Source organism: Dioscorea cayenensis, chromosome 7 (genome assembly GCF_009730915.1).
Source record: "Dioscorea cayenensis subsp. rotundata cultivar TDr96_F1 chromosome 7, TDr96_F1_v2_PseudoChromosome.rev07_lg8_w22 25.fasta, whole genome shotgun sequence".
Lineage (NCBI taxonomy): Eukaryota > Viridiplantae > Streptophyta > Magnoliopsida > Dioscoreales > Dioscoreaceae > Dioscorea > Dioscorea cayenensis.
The window spans coordinates 29,878,433-29,897,520 of NC_052477.1; the positions used below are offsets into that span (position 1 = coordinate 29,878,433).

Consider the following 19,088-nt stretch of genomic DNA (forward strand, 5'->3'; position numbering starts at 1 on the left):
CGCTTGCTTAAAATATCTCAATATATATATTTTAAAAATATGAATATACATAGAAATGTCCAAAAAAAATATTAAAATAAGAATATTAATGATGTATATTTTCAGACATTTTGCATGAAAAGTTTTAAAGCTCATATTAAATGGATAATTTCTAGTGATGTATTAGTATTACAAAATCTTCATCTTCAAATTGAAAAAATATATCATGCTAATTTATAATTATACCTTTGTGCATGTCTAATTCAGTTCTCTAGTTATTTTAGTGTGTGTTATTATTGTTGACTTGGATGCTTTGTAGATAACTATCTTGTTTTTTATTAGCATTTAGAAGATTATTCTCCCAACAATTTTGTTGAACTGGATGAACTTGTGTGGTCCTCTTATATTTTGATAATTCAGACATCAACATCAAATTAATATTTGAAGCACATCCACAAAAGCAGAGAAGCTTGAAAATTTTATATGCTTTCTCCTTTCACCAATTCCAAATATTCCAAGCACCCAAACTACACATCCTCAGGAATGAAATTAAAAAAACTATTCTTTCCTGTATAGTCTTTTATATATATTTTTTTATTATTTTATAAATTTCAACAGTACCACCAAAAAGGTAATTCAATAATAAGCTCAGTTTCTTTCAGTTCATTTAACATGGAGAAGTACACAATGGGGCATCAGAGAGATTATTACCAGAAACATCACTGAAGAAAATAACATCAGTTTTTAGTCATAAGATAATATGAGCCCCAAGTGTCATATAATTCAACTTTTATTCTGATTGCAAGATCTCAGAAATAACTTTTGACCAAGAATCATGCAAAACTCTTTAACATTCACACTATACCTTGGAACTAGGTAAGTAATAACATCCATACTTGGGTGTGATCTCCCTTTGACCAGAGATTAATACCGACTTGCTCTCTGGTAAGGTTTTATAGATTCGGAGTATTGTTCCTTGCGAATCCATAATATTGCAAGGCCTGCGGTCCCAGATGTCCCGGAAAAAATCTGGAATGCAGATTGGATCATCAAGGCTCAAATAGCTTCTTCTTTCTATGAAGATGACTAAATACACCTTGAACTCAAAAGTAGTATAATGCACCAAGAAAATAGCACTGGGTTATCTCTTAGTTGTCAATTTCCTCACATATATTAGCCTTGCCCAGGTACACTATCTGCATTTCCTCTCTCCATATCTTTGAATTCGTTTGTGGATAACAATCAAGAAATGGAAGGATGAACTCAAATATTTGTTAAAAATAAAAGGTAAAATCTGTAAAATAAGACGAGTGAATATTTATACCGTGTACCGGAACTCAACACGGATGTGAGGCACGTTTGTCCTGTGTATATCGTTTCCATCAGGACCTCTCTTGTAGTACATCTTTCCAATCCAATGTGACTACATAAATCAAGGGATCATTAAATGTTGAGCAGAAAAAGGAAATTGGGCCCTAAAAGTTTCGGCAAAACCTTCTAGACCTACACTGCTAGTGCAAATTTGCTAAGGTTGAGAAGGTCTATAACAAAGCACAGTTGCATTAAGGCAGGGTATTATGAACAGTAGGGAAAAAAATTAGATTCAGGTAATAGCTGTCACTGAGAACAATTCTAGATAAAACAGTTGCAAAGCTTGATGCAAAACAGGACGAGTGCTCATATCTTTTAGATTAAGTTCTGATAGTAACAGTACCTTGAGAGCATGCGAGAAACCAGATTGATAGACTGAGTTCCTAGCAATTTCACATAAATCACATGAACTTAGCTTCCAAACCTGAGAACATAGAAACAAATTAGAAGACAACAAGACAGCGATATATATATATATATATATATAGAGAGAGAGAGAGAGCACCGAGGCAGCAATACTGTATTCCTCCACCAGTGGTTCTTTTGTTAAGTGAATTTGTAAAGGATCATCAGTTGATAGAGATACATTCAGACCTCGCAGAAAGAACATCGGAAAAGGGTTCCGATGATAATCTAAGAATAAGGAGTTGTTGCTTAAGGGGGACATAGCCAAACCAATCTGTTAACAGAAGGTTAAAATCAAATTAAACTCAATAGCAGGTGCAAAGAGAAAAGCCGGTTGGGAAGCAAAAATAGAGATGGCCTGGAGTACCTGAGCCAGGTAATACAAGTATTGAAGGACTGGAGACTTCCTCAGGTTGATTCCATGAGCAATATTGTGCGCAACAAGAAAAGTTGCAGCAAGATGGTCAATGTCACCAGCCTGCCAGAAGTATATATTATGAAAATTGTTATCCTTGTATAAAAAGAAATTGAGCAAAGAAAGTAGCAGCATATACCTCTCCCGAATGTGGTCGAAATTTGATAGTTGTCATACCCTTGGATTCACGAAGCTGCAACATATGGAAAAAAAAAAAAGACTTGTTACATTATGATCTAAAATCCAAAGAATTTGAAACTAATCCAGTAGATGATCCGCTCATGATTTATTTCAAGTTATAAAGGCACCTTGTTCAGAGTATACAGGTTTGCATAACAATAGTACACATAGTATGAGAAGGCAGGATTGAAAACATTTGTCCATTGAGCTGGTGTAGGCATATGTTTTGTTGGTCGTCTCTCAGGTTTGCTTTCATCATCCACCAAGTCCAATCCAACAACCTAACAATAGAGATAGGAGAGCACAGGTGAATATGACTGAGCAAGGAACAGATAAATATTTCGCTACAGTCAGTTCCTTTCGTATATTGAGCAAGATGAAGACTCAAGTGCTAGATATGCTATAGATAGTACTTAGAATAGGAATATAAAGCTAAGCAAACCTGTTTTAGGAAAACATGTAGCTGAGGATGTGAATCTGGGTTAACAGTGACCTCAAAGAGAGGAAGAAATATATTATCAAGAATATTTTGAAATGACGTAACAATCCCCATTTCCTTGTACACATTATATAATCGCGGTATCTGCAAAAGAAATAAATTAAATTAAAAAAAATAACAGAAACAAAAACAAAATGACATCGCACAATTTGGACCCATAAAATGTTCAAGATGTCTTGGGTCCTTAAATCAGTCACTAAGGATGTAATGTTTGACTTATAGAACTGAATGTTTCTACCATTTTTCATTGTTATACATTAAATCTTTAAAAAAATAGCATAGCTTTCACATTAATAAAGCAATGACCTGAAGGTCTTGCAAGCAGAAGAGCTAAAACTACTGATTTTCAAGGAAATTAAAACAATGTATAGCATTTAGCAAAAAATAATGCATGAGAAAAGCTCTCAGTGAACTGCAGAACTAGGGCTGATTTTCCTGCAGCATGATTTCTTAAAGATGCATAAAAATTAAAGCTCAAAAAAAAAAAAAGATGATGCAGCTGTTACCTGAATCAACCAAACAACATTTTCACTGTACAAATCATTGTTCACAATCCAACTAGCAAGCTGGTCCCACTCACTTTGTTTCCTTCCATATATTGATATTCGATATTCAGCCATCTGAGAAAGAAAGGAATGCCAATCAATAGGATTAAAATAGAGGCACTATAACACTTTATGCTGAATGATTGCTATTAATCATTCGCCACCAACAACTCATAATCAAGAGCACCATCCACTTCAGAATTGAAAGCAACTTTTAATTTGGGAACCTATTTACAATAATTTCAGAACATTAAACTTTTCATTCCTGCATCTCACACCGATGAACATTAGGACATATCCATAAGGGCATAAAATCAATGAAGTAGCCACAACATATGCACATGAAAGCGGGCATTCACTGAAAAGAAACTAATCAGATGCTCCCAAACAACCCAAAGATTTCCACAAGGGAAAGCACCTGGTATTTACTTGCAGCGAGATCTGAAAAAACTTGCTTTGTTAGCTCCCCAAGGAAACGCCCTAACAAAATTCAATTACAAGAGATTTGAGTAAACCATATAGAGTAAACAAAAGCTCTATTCAGAAAAATTATATGGCAAGATATAGTGTCATGTCATGCTCACTGCTGAATTATGTATAATAAAATGAAATAAATGGAAAACCTTGGATGAGATTATCTTGCTTAAGGAAAATCTCCCTAAGCCTACTCTGGCCACAAGGATTATACTTCAAATTGAACTTGTCAAACCGATGAAAAGTGCTCTTGTCTGCATGGACATCTAATAAATCAACATTAAGATCATACCTGGCACAACAAAAAGAATCTTTTGAATATCTCAAAATTAAATGGTGAAAAACAAAGTAAAAGAAAGAGCTTTTAGTAACAATCAAATAGCAATGCCAATACCCAGACAAATCCAAGCTCTCAAAGACCTCTTTCAATGTCAAATAAGTTCCATCTCGAAATATCACAACCTACAAAAAAGCGAGTAGCCAAGGTGCTGCATCAGTGCTATCAATGCTGCAGAGCTTAATTTCAAAACTCCACATAATAACGAATTATTCCACATCAAAAATGCTTGCTCACTAGATATATACTGTTGCAGAGAACATTTAAAGCCATTTAGCATTACCTCATCAGGTTCTTTTCCTCAACTTTGACTTTATAAACCTTAATAGATGTTTCTGGTTCATGCATGCTGAATGATGAACATGAGTATCAACCTTCCGAACATTATAAAAATCACGATGTGGTGCACTTTTCTGTGCAAGAAATTCCTTGTCCGCATTAAGCATCAAATGAAGATTGAATTTCTGTACAATTGATCACACACAGTATCAGATGTTAGGAGAAAACAAATTGGCAGTATGCTCACTACCTAAGTGCTCAGCCATACAAAGAAAACAAAAACATTCCATGTCACTATTCAAATACCACAAAAAAAAAAGCCCAAAAACAAAATATTTACTTGTTCCAGAAGAACCAGCCTTTGATGACATAAAGTTCGGATATTCCCTGCAGCAGTTACACGAAGGATGTGATGCAAATCCGTGAAGAAAGTTGTAGCATCAGCGACAGGGAAGAGTCTTTCCTTTGCTGGGGGAAGATTCATTGAATATTAAATTTCATCAGAACATTACAAGAAGACCACATAGATCAGAGCCAAAAGATGCAGCAGCTAAGAATGCTTACAATCTTTGTTTGGATAAACATGCACAACTCCATCTACCATTTCAAATATATGCTGAAATATTGATAAACACAGCAAACACACAATCAGGAAATAATTTGACATTGAGAAAATCACCAGCACGTTATACATGAAATGAGAAATGAACTCACATCAGTTTTCTGCTCCTCAACATAGGCAAATGGCTCTGCATTTGGCTTCGGTGTACTGGGGTCAGTGATTACTTCCTTCTCCCAAGGCTCAACCTTTTCTCTGAAGATGTAACTCTTGCGCAACTCAAGGCAGTTCTGGAGAATTTTGTAAACCTCAGCTTCATCCACAGATGGTGTCTCTAGTATTGGAAAAAAAGTAAAAAAAGGAGTCAATGATAATTCAAAACCGTAATTATTTGGTATAACAAAGAACATTGCTTCCTATTGTACTTTTATAGGTGTGAATAAGCTGGACGCTTAACCATACAAGATGATAATGTTAAACACTTGCAACTAAACTGTGAGAAAACAGAGAACACAATAAGAAACAGAAAGTGTAACAATATATTAAATAGGATTTCTATGTGTGGTGTGACCTACTCTAACCCTCCAAACTTAATGAAGAACGTCACCAGTAAATTTTTGCATGACACAGGTTTTCCAGGATTTATAAAAATTTGAACGAATTTAACAAAGTCACAAGACACCACTGCAAGACATCTACGGCTTTTAAACCCTTGAAAATAGAAAAATGATGCCGTACCAGTTGGTGATATTTTAAGTCTTGCAAACCTTTCTTGTTCAGGCTCCTTGCGAAGAATATCTGCTGCCACTGGATCAGGTTGAACACCGTGCAGATCTCCAGATACACTATGAGATCGAATAATGCTAGAAGATAATGGCTTAGCCTCAGCATTTGCAGTGATGTCAGTAGGCATATTTTGAAATAAGCTATTAGAATCAGGTCCCTGCCACCATTAAGTTGAGAAACATAAACAAAAGAAAAGCACCCACTTACTAGACAAAAGCATCAAATAAATAAAAATTAAAACTGCATGTGTTATTCATCAAAAAGGAACTCACAAAATTTCCATTAGCATGTAAATAGGAAGTATCAAGTTTTGCATCAATGGCAAGACTATCCTCTTCATCTGATCCCTCCAAACTTTCAAAGGCACTAGCACTAGCAACAGGAGACTTGGGAGAAGTCGGTTTGATGAAGTGTCCAGATCTTTTAGTTGGAGTTGCACGAGTAGGTTGTTTATTACCTAAAGGACAAGAAGGCATTCCAAGTTAGAGTAATCTTTACATATAACACAAAGACATATTCTGCTATTCTGCTTCAAACAAAATCAGTATAAATAATTTTCTTATTTATTTGTGATCAAACCATACACCGTGGATGGAATCTATGAAATACAAAACTAAAAGGACAACTGTGATTGGAAGAACTGATTGCCTAGTGCCTATGTGATCCTACTTACAGCTTAAGCCAGAAAGATACAAGTTCGTCACCAGTAATAAGGATATCATCAATTTGAGTCAATGGCATCCCCATAACAAAGGGGACAATCATACAGAATGAACTCTTGCAACTGGATCTCATTTTAATTCTGCAGTTAAATTTTAAATTCCTGCATAAAATAGTTAAAAATTGCTGCCTCCAGAAAGAGAACATGTCAACTTAAAAGATTTAATACACTGGACATCTTTTAATGATTTATGTCAACTTCTCATTGAATTATACTTTACCATAAAAACACAACTCCTAAGTCAACCCTAGCATGTGTTTCCTTTATTATCAAGTAAGACGGCTCACTTTTAATAAACTAAAAGAGACTGCATAGGATGACAAATATTGCAGACAAAGAATAATCATTCTGATGAAAAAAACACACTCTGTAGAACAGAAAAATGTCCATATAAACATCCATATCCAGGTAATTACACATCAACTGAAGTTCACAGGACATCCAAAAAGATTCATACCAAAAGTAAAACTAAACTAAACTAATGAGCTTAAAGATATATCCATCAGGTGTATAGGTTAGTGAGGTGCATTTGAGAACGCAGCTGCCATACAACCAGAAGAGGTAAACTATAGACCCAAGTCATCATAGGTTTTTTAAAAACACAGTGCACAGCATTCAATATAATCATAATGCATAAATCACTTTCTTGTGATGACTACTTCATAGAGCAACAAATAGATGTTGCTCATACAATCTCAAACATCATAAAGCACCTGAAGGGTGAAACCAATCAACACATAATGAGAAAAAGACTTAGTATTATTCAGCAACTAGTTCAAACTAATCATACACAATTATATATAAATTATAGGTAAATTTTCCATCATAAATCCCATCTCCAGACCATCTATAACAGTATAATCCATTAATCTATCATCATATAGCATCAAAGGAAACAAGCGCTCACTCCGGAGAGAACTTGAAGTAGAGCTGAGGGGATCCATATATACCTTCGTGAACAGTATGGAGACGGGGCAATCCCGGAGGTATCAACATCCCTTCTCCAGCACCCGCACCAGGAGCAAAAAACTGCCCATTCATCATCGGCCCCGCCAGCTCCTCCACATCTCCCTCCGCCTCCCCATCCACCTCCGCCCCAACCAACGCCATCTCCGGCAGCGAAGCCGACCCCCCTCCCCGCTTATAATAAGCCGCCTTCCGGCGATACACCGGACCCCCTCGCCGCTGCGCCCCTTTCTTCACAACCTGCTGTCCATAATCAGCTTCCTCATCGCCGGCGCCACGTTCCCGATCCCGTTTCCCGCTCAAGAGCGCGAGCGAAGTCCAAGAGCTGCGTTAGGGTTTTGCGGTGCATGTAGTAAGCTGAGACAGCGACGAAGGAAGCCCCAACCAACGCCGCCATCGCCAGATGCAGCGCATACGCATCCATGATCGCCGAGCTCTCCTCCTCACTCTCTCCCTCTCCTTCTCTTTCCCTGAAACCCTCGAGCTTTGAGTGTTGTTTCTATTAAAAGAGAGCTCGCCGGTGAACGGCGTATATATATAGCAAGACGAGAGGGACATTCTGGGAATATCATCAAACCTTTTTACTTTTACCCCCCTTGAAAACTCCAAAATCATCCTTTATCTATCTACTTTCCAAAAACTAGTTACGGAATAGATATTTTCAAACTTATCAAGGGGTTCTAAGCTAAATCAGTTTGGAGGGGGATGAAAGTACTAAGATACCCTTCTAGTGGATGTTTATTTACGATCCTGACCTCTCTGTGGCGGGCGAATCTGATACCTGGTTGGTTGATAATATATGCTGATATTTCAGTGCACTAAAAATAAATAAATAAAAAAATTTTATAGTAAAAAATATTAATATTCGGATTTTTTTTTTTAATTCTCTTGTTGTAGGTTTTTTTTTTTGGGGGAAAAAATTATGAGAATGAGTCCAAAAGTTCTATTTAAATTAGCATTTACTACTTTTAAACAGACAATTTTGGCAATCAAAACCACTAGTGTATGGTAAAACATTGCTTTCATAATGTGGGCCCGGCAAAGAGTCATTTTCTCATGTTAGAAGAATTTTTTTGTGAATGGTCCTTGGTAATTTATTTAAAAATAATAATAAATTTAAAATTTTTATTTTCAAAGTTAAAAATTTTGATTAAAATTTTAGCTGTTATTTTGAACAAACATTTTAATTGAATGATTTTTTTATTTTGCTTTCTATATAAACGTATTGTTTAAATTGTTTATGCAAATTTAAATAACAAGTGAATTTTTATAAATATTACTTTTTTTCATTGTCCAATTGTTCTTGATTATTGCCATATTAGATGGGTTTATTTCATCCAAAATAAATTAAATATATATTTTTTTAATCACAACATATTAACTCCAATCTAATGCAATATAAGATAAATATTGGATTTAACCTGTCAAAGTGTTTGGTATTATGCTTGAAAAAAAATGCTAATGTCAATTATATATATATATATAAAAATAATTAATCAAAATGAAAGAAAAATACAAGCAACAATAGGCAATTTTGAAATTATCATAGTTGTTGATAGACAAAAGACAACCATGCATTTTAAATCTTATATATTTCTCTATCTCGTCCCTAGTGAAAATCACTTATGCTTATAAAGAAAACAGACTTCTAACCTTCTCATGAATGTCACTGTCCTAATTTTTTTTTTTTTTTAATCTATTTGTAAGCTTATGTTTATCCATTTGTATTTTATGCATGTAGCCATCCCCTATGCTATCCTTCAGTGCTCTTTATCTTTTTGTCATTCTTGTACCATTTTTCATCCGTTAACAAAATTGTGAGCTATTTATTTTTTTTCAAATAAAAAAATTTCTGGAGCCTTTCAAATAGGGGTATTTATTTCCGGTGAAAGTGGTTTAAAACTAAAAAAGCGAGAGAAATATCACTTTTTTTCAAGTCGAAAGTGGAGGAAGTGGTATCACTTACAATACTTATGGTGTTCATTTGTTATAAAATAACTATAGAATCGAATAATTTAGGTGTTCGGTGAAATTCTATGAATTCAAAAATAATTTTAAAAATTTTAAAAAAATGAATTTTTATAAATTGGGCCACTTCTCTTCGCTTCAGTAAAAAAAATACTGAAATCGGTTAAGTTCAAAATCTACTTGAGTCGGAAGTGGCACTTCCGTCACTTTTAACTCAAATGAATATCAAAAATGAAAAAAGTCAGACTACTCCCTCCAGTTCTTCTGAAATAAACGCCCCCTTATTATTGAAGTACCTCATCACTCCCCCTGAAATGAACACCATAAATATAATTTTTTTTTTTTCAATTTTCTCAGTTGTTTTCTTTCTCCACCTTCTTGATATTTTTTTTTTGAAGTAAATTGGAATACAAGGCACGTTTTTTTTTTATTCACATATATCTTAAAATATGAAATTAAGAAAAAGGACCAAATATAAATATTGATGGGGAGGAAACATGAGCAGTGAACACTTGGGCAATGTAATGAAAGCTCTTCTTCAAAGTACCTTTCCATTCTCATGACAGACATGATTCCTTAATTTACATCCACCCCGGCACCCCCTCACAATACAAACCACACTTTAAAGGGCACATGTTTGATATATATATATATATATATATATATGGTATGGTAAACAAAAAATTTAGAGTATATACCAAGGAATTAGTCCAATGTCTAAGTCATCAAGTGGTTCAGGATTCATTTTTTTTATATATAAATAACACTCCATAAAAATAGATAAAGTCTGCCTCGGTAGAATTTTCAATATTTTCATTTTGATTGATTTAGAGGTTATGGTTTATAAAAAATTTCGCTAGTGGATAAAAATTAGAAATATATATATATATAAATATATTAATTGCGGATATTCCTATAAATATTATAGAGTTACAGTGAATATTAAATAGAGTTTAGCTGGGTTTATTAGTTTTAGGTTTTGGATTTTTTAGTTTATATGGGTATAGTGAAAATAGGGTTGAACGATTGAGATTTATTTAGATACTGTACTTAAATTAATTGACCGGTTTAAATTAAAACATTGTATATTTTTAAATTTTTATTATTATTTATAAACATAATAATATTGTACATCTAAAAAAATAATCATCGTTAAATTAAAATCCAATAATAAAGAGTGAACATTCGTAGATTTAAAATCTATTCAAGTTTATAGAAAAGTTGCCCATATATATATATATATATATATATGTGCACAATGTGTTAGGAACTTATGAAAAAGACAAAATAAGAACAAATAGTATATTTGAAATCACATTTTACATATTCAAATCCACGCTCTGGATATAATTGAAAAGAACATGACATGTGTGCGCGTGCACAAAAGACTATAAGCTATGACACTGTTTCTATAAAGAAATTTACTCTATTTTTAAACAGTAAAATAAATATGCAAATATAGTCCAAGAACAACTAATGCATTTGTGGGGGAAAAAATTTACACTCATGACTCATTGAGAGTTTTAATAAATATATGTACTTCACAATTAAATTACAAACAAAATATCATTGTTATGATATATATATATTTGATAAAATTGTTTCAATCTTTCATTATCAAATTTTGGATTAACCAATTATTAATATTTTTTTACCAATTTAAAGAACTATTTATTTTTATATCATAGTAGTTTGTAAACATATATATATATATAAATATGTGTACAATCATATGATAATGTTAACTAAAACCATGAATAACTTTTGAGCTGTTCCACCCCAATCATATACCTAATTTACAAACCATGCTTGTCATCTATCCCTATCCTTTTCATTTATATCCAAATACTCAAAGTTATCATAAAAAATAAAGTGCTATATTTTCTTTTTATATGGATGTCCTAACTTTGGATGGCATATAAGCATGGCATCAACATCAAGATCCCAACTTTGTATTTGTGTGTTCTCTTATAGGTTTTTTTTTTTGATTAATTAGAAAAAAGACAAAATTTCCCACTTGGATTGCATAAATGAACCACGAGAACTTCATGGGATTAGTGAAACTTTTTTTAGCATTTTTTTAAATATATATATATATATATTTAGTGGAATGCATTATATGAATTCAAGTAGGTTTTGCTTGTTTGCAAATATCACCTTTTTTGGAAAAAGTTTTTGTGGCAAATAAAGCTTAGACATAAAACAGAGTCTTGTGAATAAACCATCAAATGAAGTGCTTATAGATAAGCATGCCATGCAAGAATAAGTTTTCTTTGGGGAATAAACCATGAAATTTGTGTGGAGTTTGATTGCATGAGAATAAGAATAAACCAAAGTCTTTTAAATGAAAAAAAAAAAAAGAATCAAAGTATAGTTTCCCCAAAATCTAAACAAGTTGAAACAGAGCCATTGATAGTTTCATTTTGCTTCTTGTCTGTCATGTTGCACTAGTGAACATTGCTTTCCTTGATCCACATCTTGCTGCTTGCACTAGTGGCTTGATTCTATGTACTCTTTTGAACCACAATTACCACATGCGATTGTTTTTGGCATAATTATTTTTTAAATATATATTATATTCCTCAATTTAATCCATTTGTTGCAACATGTGTGTCTTTATGGTTGCCAAGTTGCATTAAATGCATTTAGTTTTATTCACCATTTTATTTAATAAAAAAACAAAATCATAAATTTTTCAATCAAAGAAGAATAAACATTATTGTGAATAGTATACCATGCATGAGATTATACGGTAAAAGGGTTTATTAGCTTAGTATAATTATCATAAATTTTTCTAAGCATATACGTGGCGGATTTTTATTGTTTCTTGTGACAATTGACAAAGGTAATCAATTTTAAAAAATTTATAAACTACCATAATCAGGACATATATGTATTAGTCTATTTCTTCACAAACACTTAAGTGGAGGCGCTTATAACATATGAAAATAAAATATAATAATAATAATACTAATAATAATAATAATAATAAAATAATCATTTGCTTGTAGTTGCAACTTGGTCTCTCCATTTTATTTGGACTCTATGTCCTCTGCACTTTTTATATTTGCATTTTTTTTATTAATATATCTCATGTAATTTATTCATTTTCTATTAAAAAAACACAGCCCGAACCAATAATGAAACATGAGAAATGTTATATGTTAAATGAAAGGATTTCATTGCTGAGTTTTTTTGGTTGATGCTTGTTTTTTTATTTTTTTATTTACAACTCCATTTTGACAAAAGTTAAATGAGCATAAAAAGCATACATGAATTTATTTGAAATTTTATTATTGTTGTTATTAGTGAGTGTAATGGATAAATATGAAAATAATTATTTCCTTTGAGATGTTTCTATTAATTTCTCTCCTTGTGCCACAAAGTTTGAATTAATAGAAAGTTTGTAAAATGATTGAAAGGAGATATAATAATTTTCTTCTATATTTTTATTCACATAAAAAAACTCAATTTCTTCATGCTATAAAAAGACAAAAATAAATAATAAATAAATAACATTTTAAGGGACAATGATCAAGATCCATTCACACGACAAAGCAAAAATAATAATAATAAAATAAATTATAAAACAGTGGTACAATATTAAATGTCTCCTTCGATTTAATTATTAATTAATTATCATTACTTATCTGTAATGACTTATAGCATCTAGTAGGCCACTAGTTGCTATGATTATTTTAATTCAAATAAAATTTCATCACATAAAAAAAAAAATAAAAAATCAACTAAAAGTTAACTTTTTAGTCAGTCTCATAAATATTCTCCCTTGTTTCTCACCCAATTTTCCTGATATAAATAATTAATAATGGAAAGGAAGCATGATTAGGAGTTTGATAACTTTCAAAATTTTTATCTTTAATTATTGTCCTTCTGTTTGCCAAGTTCTATTGTTATTTAATATATATCATGTGCTCAATCACTCATCTCAACATAAATTTTTAAAAAATATAATAATTATTTATTTATTAAATAATTATATAATATAACTTTATATAAACCAATCTTATTGTTTGAAAGTGTTTGGATTTCATATCTTGGCCCATTTGTTTAACGGATCGGGCCAGAACCTGGGCCCGATATGAACCCGATCCGTTAAGGCGAGCCATACGAACCCAGATCGCACCATGTTTGAACCTGACCGGCTAAGATAGCCAAGTCTAAACCGATGGAACACGTTAACCGCGCGGGACACTGGAACGCAAACACTGGTTATCGCTTCAACCCTGACACTCAGAGAGCACTCCCTCCATTGCTCGAAGCTCTCTCTTCTCGCCGGCGATGGCTTCCCTTCTCTATTGCTCCGCCTCCATCGCCGTCTCCGCCCAATCCAGATGCCGTATCCGCTCTCTTCCTTCCATGGCAGTGCCCAGTAATTCTCTTATCTTGATTCGTTTTTGGTTTTGAATTTTGTTTTTTAGTTTGGAATCTGTTGCTCAAGGTGTTGGAAATTTCAGGGAAGAGATTGGTGGTTAGGGCTGGGGAGACGGACGCTAGAGAAGGTTAGATTCATTCGTTTAGAAGTAGAGAGGTGGGAAATTTGGTTAATGATGGTTGGATTGATGAGTTTTGATGTTTTCTGTGATGATTTGCAGTTAAGCCTACTGCTCCGGAGAGTGCTCCGGCTGGCTCCGGTGGTTCCAGCTTTCAATCAGCTTCTTGGCATAAAGGGCGCCGCACAGGAGACGGTGATATATAAAATTATTGTTTTTGTATCAGAGTTAGGATGAAGTACACAGTGGATTTTTAAATGGAAATAATAGCTTTAAGTTGATTGTTTAGTTACTATGTTTTTGCGGAAATAATTGAACAGAATAAGTGGAAGATCCGTCTCCAGCTTACAAAACCTGTTACTTGGCCTCCATTGGTGTGGGGAGTGGTTTGTGGAGCAGCTGCCTCTGGTAATTTAAGACTTGAAATCTTGTTCCTTTATGGATTCTTTTTAATGTGTTAATTCTCAATTCAAGCCATTTTTAATGATCTGATGAGTGTCTAGTTAGACTTTTATCAAACTAAAATTGTAATCTCAGTTGAATTGTAGTACATTTATCAAAGTCTTAATCTAGTGTCACATTTTCCACTTGTGTTTGCAATGCTTAATAAATTTCATAGTCCAATACCTTATGCTGCAGGAAATTTTCACTGGAATGTCGAAGATGTGGCCAAGTCTATTGTTTGCATGTTGATGTCAGGACCTTTTCTTACGGGCTACACACAGGTTGATATCTTGCTTAGGTGTGCCTTTATGAATCTAATAACAATTTAATGGAGATTTTCTAGTGGTGCTTTTATATTGCCTGTAGACACTTAATGATTGGTATGATCGGGAGATTGATGCAATCAACGAACCTTATCGTCCTATCCCCTCTGGGGCAATATCTGAGACTGAGGTACATAGAGTTTGAAAGCATTCTCTACATTCTTAATTACACAGTTAAACCTCTAATCTGCTTCATCATGGCTTTATCATGTCAAACTAGTATTGGTGAAACATCTTAAAACTTAATGAACGTTTGTTTGTTCTTAACTTAGAAATGGTGGTCTGCTCATATAATTTTAGTCAGCTATTGTTGTAAATGTTTGATAAATAGCAGCTTTCTCCAGGTTATAACACAGATATGGGTTCTGCTTCTTGGTGGCCTTGGTCTGGCAGCTTTATTGGATGTGTGGGTACGTGTTTCAAGCTATGTTTTTCTCTAATAAAGGCTACAAGTGTACATGAGTATGAGGCCTTGTAACAGTAGTTCTCAACTATATTTATGCCAGGCAGGGCACAAGTTTCCTATCGTCTTTTATCTGGCTGTTGGAGGATCCTTGCTTTCCTACATTTATTCTGCTCCACCTCTAAAGGTTTATGAGAGCTATGCTCTCTTCTGCCACTTATTTTCGACCTAAGATGGCTAAAGAGTTTGTTTAATGGAACTATATAAATATGATATTTCTTTCTACTATCACACAGCTCAAGCAAAATGGATGGATTGGAAACTTTGCCTTAGGGGCTAGCTACATCAGTTTGCCCTGGTAAGGGAATTCTCTTTGAAGACTTTATCACTGTGATCATGTGGAAAGAGGTTTATTTTCCATTTGCTTGATATCCAAGAAATTTTATAAATGATATTACATTGCAAGATTTATGACCATTAAACTTACAGGTGGGCTGGGCAAGCCCTATTTGGAACACTTACCCCAGATATTATAGTGCTCACAGTTCTATACAGCATAGCTGGGGTAAGTCACAACAGAAAATCTTCATGCAGTATTATTTGTCTGTATTAAAAACTAAGAAAAGTCTGAATGCTTCCTTTTTTCCTTCAGCTTGGAATTGCAATTGTAAATGATTTCAAAAGTATTGAAGGCGACAGAGCATTGGGACTGCAGGTCCTTTTTCCTTTGATTCTTTATATGCTCTGGATGGCTGTTATCATTTGTAGCCTTGAATCTTGTTTTGCGAATTGTTTTACAATTACAGTTATACTTTCTCATGATCATACGTTTATGACAGTCACTTCCAGTTGCTTTTGGCATGGATACTGCAAAGTGGATATGCGTAGGCGCAATTGACATTACACAGTTATCCATTGCTGGTATGAAACGTGTCTTTCTACTTTCATTTACAATTCTCTTTGAAATATTAGTGTCCAATCAATTGGGTAAACTAAGACTCACTCCATCATGCTTAATGCTTCACAATGGTAATTCGGAATATTGATTCTTATGAAGAAGCCTTGAGATAGAGAAACAATAATCTCATTCTAATTCTCTTTAATCAACTATTCCCTCTGTTAAAATTGCCTTACCAATTGTTTTATTTTTTATTTTTGGCAGAATAATTATAATTAATAAAATGATCTTATGCTTTCATTCATAACAGGGTACTTGCTCGGTGCTGGCAAACCATTATATGCACTAGCCCTGCTTGGATTAATAATTCCACAAGTTGTATTTCAGGTAACTACATCCATTAACCATTAACTTTAATTATACAACAGTAACTATTATTACAATTCATGAGACTCATTAACACCGATTCCCACTTGCTTTTCCAGTTCAAGTACTTCCTAAAAGACCCTGTGAAGTATGATGTCAAATATCAGGTAACTAAAAGCACTTGTTTCCCAAACTTTTAAACAAGAAAGACAGAAACTTAAATTCATCCATTCATTTTAAAACTTCACAAACAGGCCAGTGCCCAGCCCTTTCTAGTTCTGGGTCTTTTAGTAACAGCTCTAGCTACAAGCCATTGATCCAAAAAGTCTATCTATGCGCTCAGTTACACAAGATCAACATCGAAGAACAACAAAGATGGAGAATTTACATTCTTCCTGCCAGGTGCTTTTCTTCTGCATGCATACATGCTTGCAATGTCTATCATGTTGTACCCTTTATTTGTTACTGAACCTTATGTTTTTGTTAGTCTAGCATTTATGAATATTAGAGTACTCATTAAAAATTCTTCAACACTAGTTCATTGCACAGACACCCATTCTGTCCTTTATCCAAATCTTTTCCCTCCTGCTCACCAAGACAATATCTTCTTCTTCACTTGATCTTCAAACATTGAATGTAAAAACATGCCAGGAAATGTTGAATTTGATTATTCCTGCTTATTCCGTGAGGGGCATAGCATGAACCAGGTCAACATTGTGATTCATATGCTGATTGTGTCATATGGTACTAAATTAATTTTTTTTTCTTATAAATTTGAGTATATATACATAGAACCAATTCTCTGTGGACGTCTATAGATAAGAAATCTATGGATGTTCATTATCAACCGTTGAATCCAACATTGATGAACAGTAGTTACTATAGTGACATATACAATAATTTATGTTTAAAACAGTTCAGTGAACAGTAATATTGTTCATCAATATCAGCGGTTGGATCATGATCCAATGGCTGATAATTGGACGTCCATAGAGGATGTAAATTCTATATATATATTACATATATATTAGGGGACGACTTATATGAAGTTCTATCTGTGTTACTGTGTAGTTGTTGTAATTCCTAATAACACGCGGACACATATCCCATATATAAATTTTTTTTTTCTTTGCCTTCCGTTAACTTTCTTCTATTTATGCCTTTTTTACCTCAAGATTTCACCCCGTAAAAAAACTAATTTCTCACTTTCTTCCCATCACCCAAGGACAAAGGGCAACTCATTTTTCATTTTTTTCTTAAACTCATTAATTATTGATTTTTTTTTCCCAAAACTTTAATTTATAATAGTTTTTTAACATAATCCTCACAAATGCATGTATATTATGAGAAAATTAATGATTTAATTATTTTATTAATAAGAACAAAAAAAATCAAAATCACTTGGAAAATAAAAATCTAATTGCTTGTTAAACAAAAAATTTAATTAGTTATTTTCTAAAAAAATAATCAAAGCATTTTACTAATGAAAAACAACATCGCTAATTAAATTGGTTAAGAAAACCAAATTAAGAATTGGATGATAAAAGATATATTATCATAATTATAACCGTTCTTGATCTTAAAAAAAAAAAACCAATCATATCATAACAAAAAGAGTTATAATAAAAAATAATTTAAAGCATAAAAAAAGTTATAATAAAAGAAAGAAAAAAAAAGGTTATAATTTCCCTTGCAAAGTTAAAGCATAAAAAAATTATAATAAAAGAAAAAAAGAGTGTCATTGTTGAAGAAGAAGAATCAGGAGATAAGCATGAGAGAAGCTATAATCCCAAAAAGAACATCACTTAAGGACATCACTAATCAAGTGAGAAATTGGTTTTTTTTTATTAGGTACAATTTCGAGGTGAAAAAATCATTAACTAAAAAAGCTAACGGAAAGAAAAAAAAAAATGATTCATATATGAGACATGTGTTCTCATATTATTGGGAACTACAATAAAACTTCATGTAAGTCGTTCCCTATATATTATTGCAATATTTTCTTTAATTCATAATTCACAAACTCAGCAAACATCTAGGTTTAGAGCAAATAAATTTTATTAAAGAATTGAGAATGAGTTACGTGCATGGAAGGAGCTATTGAGGAATTTTTTAGAGCGTGTTTCATGACTCGTTTACGTGCTTGCATGGATTTGTTGACACGAACCCAAACTCTTTGTTGTTGTTATTATAGAGTCCCAATATTTCAGACTTAGAGAGTCAAATGTGATCGTGTTGGGAAAGGTATTCGAGTCCATATGAAACGCGCCGCTACCTATATATTTTTTAAAACTCACAAGTAAATTTGGTTAAATTAACGTTAATAAATATTTTTTAATTGGTCTACTAATGAATTGTTTTCTTGCAGCATCACTGACTCTCAGGAGTAAATCTAGCTTCTATTTTCTGTTCTTTGGACTGTGCTTTGTCTCAGAATCATGGATTTCAGTCACCATTTCGCTATCTTTTCCCTCATCTACATTATTGTTTTTTTTTATTGTTATTCTCATCCCTGGTGAGGGATACCGAACTTTTTATTATCGTTGTTCATAGTTTGGTTTATCTTACTTAGCATTTTGTTTCTCTGCTTTCTCTCTTTTTCTAATAAATTTCTGGTTTTATCCATTTTTATTCAGAAAGTTTAATCATGTGAAACCTT

At 33.0% G+C, this 19,088-nt stretch overlaps 2 protein-coding genes across 2 annotated transcripts; one reads left to right on the forward strand and one right to left on the reverse strand.

Moving 5' to 3' along the window:
• Positions 1 to 600: 600 nt before the first annotated feature.
• On the reverse strand, positions 601 to 8,026 carry LOC120264944 (AMP deaminase). Its single transcript, XM_039272856.1, is given in 21 exon segments — positions 601 to 1,196; positions 1,304 to 1,402; positions 1,694 to 1,774; positions 1,856 to 2,029; positions 2,123 to 2,233; positions 2,310 to 2,363; positions 2,479 to 2,631; positions 2,793 to 2,933; positions 3,356 to 3,469; positions 3,813 to 3,874; positions 4,018 to 4,160; positions 4,263 to 4,330; positions 4,489 to 4,503; positions 4,505 to 4,669; positions 4,825 to 4,952; positions 5,049 to 5,100; positions 5,199 to 5,377; positions 5,782 to 5,986; positions 6,102 to 6,286; positions 7,501 to 7,810; positions 7,812 to 8,026. Coding segments are annotated over 21 exon segments (2,637 nt in total). The 5' UTR covers positions 7,941 to 8,026; the 3' UTR covers positions 601 to 1,127.
• A 5,682-nt stretch (positions 8,027 to 13,708) lies between these two features.
• On the forward strand, positions 13,709 to 17,117 carry LOC120264324 (chlorophyll synthase, chloroplastic). The gene is given in 16 exon segments (XM_039272133.1): positions 13,709 to 13,874; positions 13,960 to 14,004; positions 14,098 to 14,147; positions 14,149 to 14,190; positions 14,316 to 14,403; positions 14,635 to 14,720; positions 14,806 to 14,892; positions 15,107 to 15,172; positions 15,269 to 15,352; positions 15,462 to 15,523; positions 15,655 to 15,730; positions 15,818 to 15,880; positions 16,005 to 16,086; positions 16,374 to 16,450; positions 16,549 to 16,596; positions 16,684 to 17,117. Coding segments are annotated over 16 exon segments (1,110 nt in total). The 5' UTR covers positions 13,709 to 13,783; the 3' UTR covers positions 16,747 to 17,117.
• The last annotated feature ends 1,971 nt before the right edge of the window (positions 17,118 to 19,088 follow it).